This window comes from Pteropus vampyrus, unplaced genomic scaffold (genome assembly GCF_000151845.1).
Source record: "Pteropus vampyrus isolate Shadow unplaced genomic scaffold, Pvam_2.0 Scaffold333, whole genome shotgun sequence".
Classification (NCBI taxonomy): domain Eukaryota; kingdom Metazoa; phylum Chordata; class Mammalia; order Chiroptera; family Pteropodidae; genus Pteropus; species Pteropus vampyrus.
In genome coordinates this window covers 603,062-604,975 of record NW_011889114.1, presented here as the reverse complement: position 1 = coordinate 604,975, position 1,914 = coordinate 603,062, and the positions used below count along the sequence as shown (strand labels likewise).

At 62.3% G+C, this 1,914-nt stretch overlaps 1 protein-coding gene across 1 annotated transcript in view; it reads right to left on the bottom strand.

Moving 5' to 3' along the window:
- SLC8A2 (solute carrier family 8 member A2) overlaps positions 1 to 1,914 on the bottom strand; it is a 41,084-nt gene that overhangs the window by 29,053 nt on the left and 10,117 nt on the right. The window contains exon 2 of the mRNA XM_023522132.1: positions 489 to 1,179. Coding sequence (XP_023377900.1) covers positions 489 to 1,163 — 675 coding nt within the window. The 5' untranslated portion in view covers positions 1,164 to 1,179. The remainder of the gene's footprint in view (positions 1 to 488; positions 1,180 to 1,914) is intronic.

Sequence of the window (1,914 nt, the reverse complement as noted above, 5' to 3'; positions counted from 1 at the left end):
ACAAACGGGGGATGTCTTATTGCAAAAGCGAGAATAAATTATGCAAAAGGCAGGGCGTGTAGGAAAATGTGAGCATACCTAGCAAACACCTGGCCGGACTGCAGTATACATTGCACACGTCGCAAGGACTCTGTTAGCACATGTGTCGCCTGTGAGTTAAAGGGGCCCCTTCTGGAAGGGTCCGTTGAAGATGGTGCCCTCCTCTTGGCAGGTAAGCCCTTTCCAGGCCTCCAGCGCCATCCAGACACGGCTTGGGAGCAGCCGCCGGACTCCAGCCCCAACCTGCCCTCTCCGGCCCGGAGCGACCTGTGCGGCGTGTGACATGCACAGCCACACCTGTGGCCCTCTCAGATGTGAGCGTGCATTTCTACAGATACCTGCATCGACTCTCCAAGCCCAAGGAGTTCCCCCCACCGCCCTCACCACCCCCGCCTCTGGATTTTGCAGACACCCACGCGCCGAGGAGGTGTCCACGGGTCCGTGCTCACCTGGACCACACCGGGGGAAAAGACCGCAAGGATGAGATAAAGCCAGACATAGGCGAATATACTCCATGAGGCGGTGACAAAGAAGACCCTCAGGTGCTTGATCTTGCGGCTCTCGCCGGCCGGGATGACGTAGATGCACACGGCGATGACCACGAACATGTTGAAGGCAGCGCTGCCCACGATGGTGCCCGGGCCCAGCTCGCCGGCCTGGAAGTTGTGGCCGCAGACCTCGATGACAGACAGCAGGATCTCTGGCGCCGAGGAGCCCAGGGCCATGAGCGTGAGGTTGGACACAGTCTCATTCCAGATGCGGACGGTGCCCACACTGGTCTCGCCATTGGCCTTGGTGATGGTGATCTCCTTCTCCTTCGACGTGATGACCTCGATGGAAGCCATGAAGCGGTCGGCGATGATGGACACGCCCAGGAACATGTAGACCATGGCCACAAAGTAGACCACTGCCCTCGCCGCCTTGTCGCCCAGCGACGGGTCGTCGGGCTCCCAGACGGGCAGCAGGACCCCCGGCTGGCAGCGGTTGGAGCCCTGGCAGACGCCCGTGCTGGCATCGCTGTCATTGGCCGGGGGAGGTGGTAGAGATGGGGTCGGGGTGGCCGCCCCTGAGCATGGGGGGACCCCTAGGAGGAGGGCAACCCCCACCAGAGCCAGGGGAGCCATGGAGGGTGGCGGGGTTCTGTGGGGGAGGAGGAGGAAGGCTGGGTGAGGAGAGCACACTGCCCGACACGCAGGAGTCAAGGCTTTTCCGGGGTGGAGGATGGGGAGGGGGAAGCTGAGGACTAACACGGGGAGGATGGAGGCTGAGGGAGACACCGAGAGACACACACAAAGAGACCAGGAGAGCCCGAGACAGACACCAAGGGAGAAAGGTACAGAGAGACAAGGACAGACGCACAGTGTCCGGACGTCGTGCACGCTGCGGCTCAGCAATTCCACTCCCAAGTATGTACCCGAGAGAAACAGGTCACGTGTCTGCCAAAGGACACGGACGAGAGCGGCGCCAGCAGCTTCGGCTGCAGCAGCTCCCGTCTGAAACGACCCAGACGCCTGTCCGCGGTTAAACGGAGACGTGAGGCCAGGACCACTCACTCCGGGGAGTATTACCCGGCACTGAAAAGGGGAGCGGCCGACGGATTCGCCGAGCGACACAGAGGAAGCTCGCAGCCCTGTGACGAGGCGGGAACGGAGCCAGCACAAAGCAACACAGACCGAGTGATTTAGTGGGCGGGCGGGCGCCCCGAGGGGCTGCCGGCATTCGTTAGGTGATTCTGTGGTTTCCGGCTTGGCCCTCGGGGCATTCCTGCTCAGGATTTGGGCCGTGGTGGGTGCTGGGCGTCTGTCTGTCTGTCTGTCTCAGGTGGAGCTGGGGAGGGGCCGCTGGAGGGTGTCTCTCTCCAGTACCCCCGGGTCT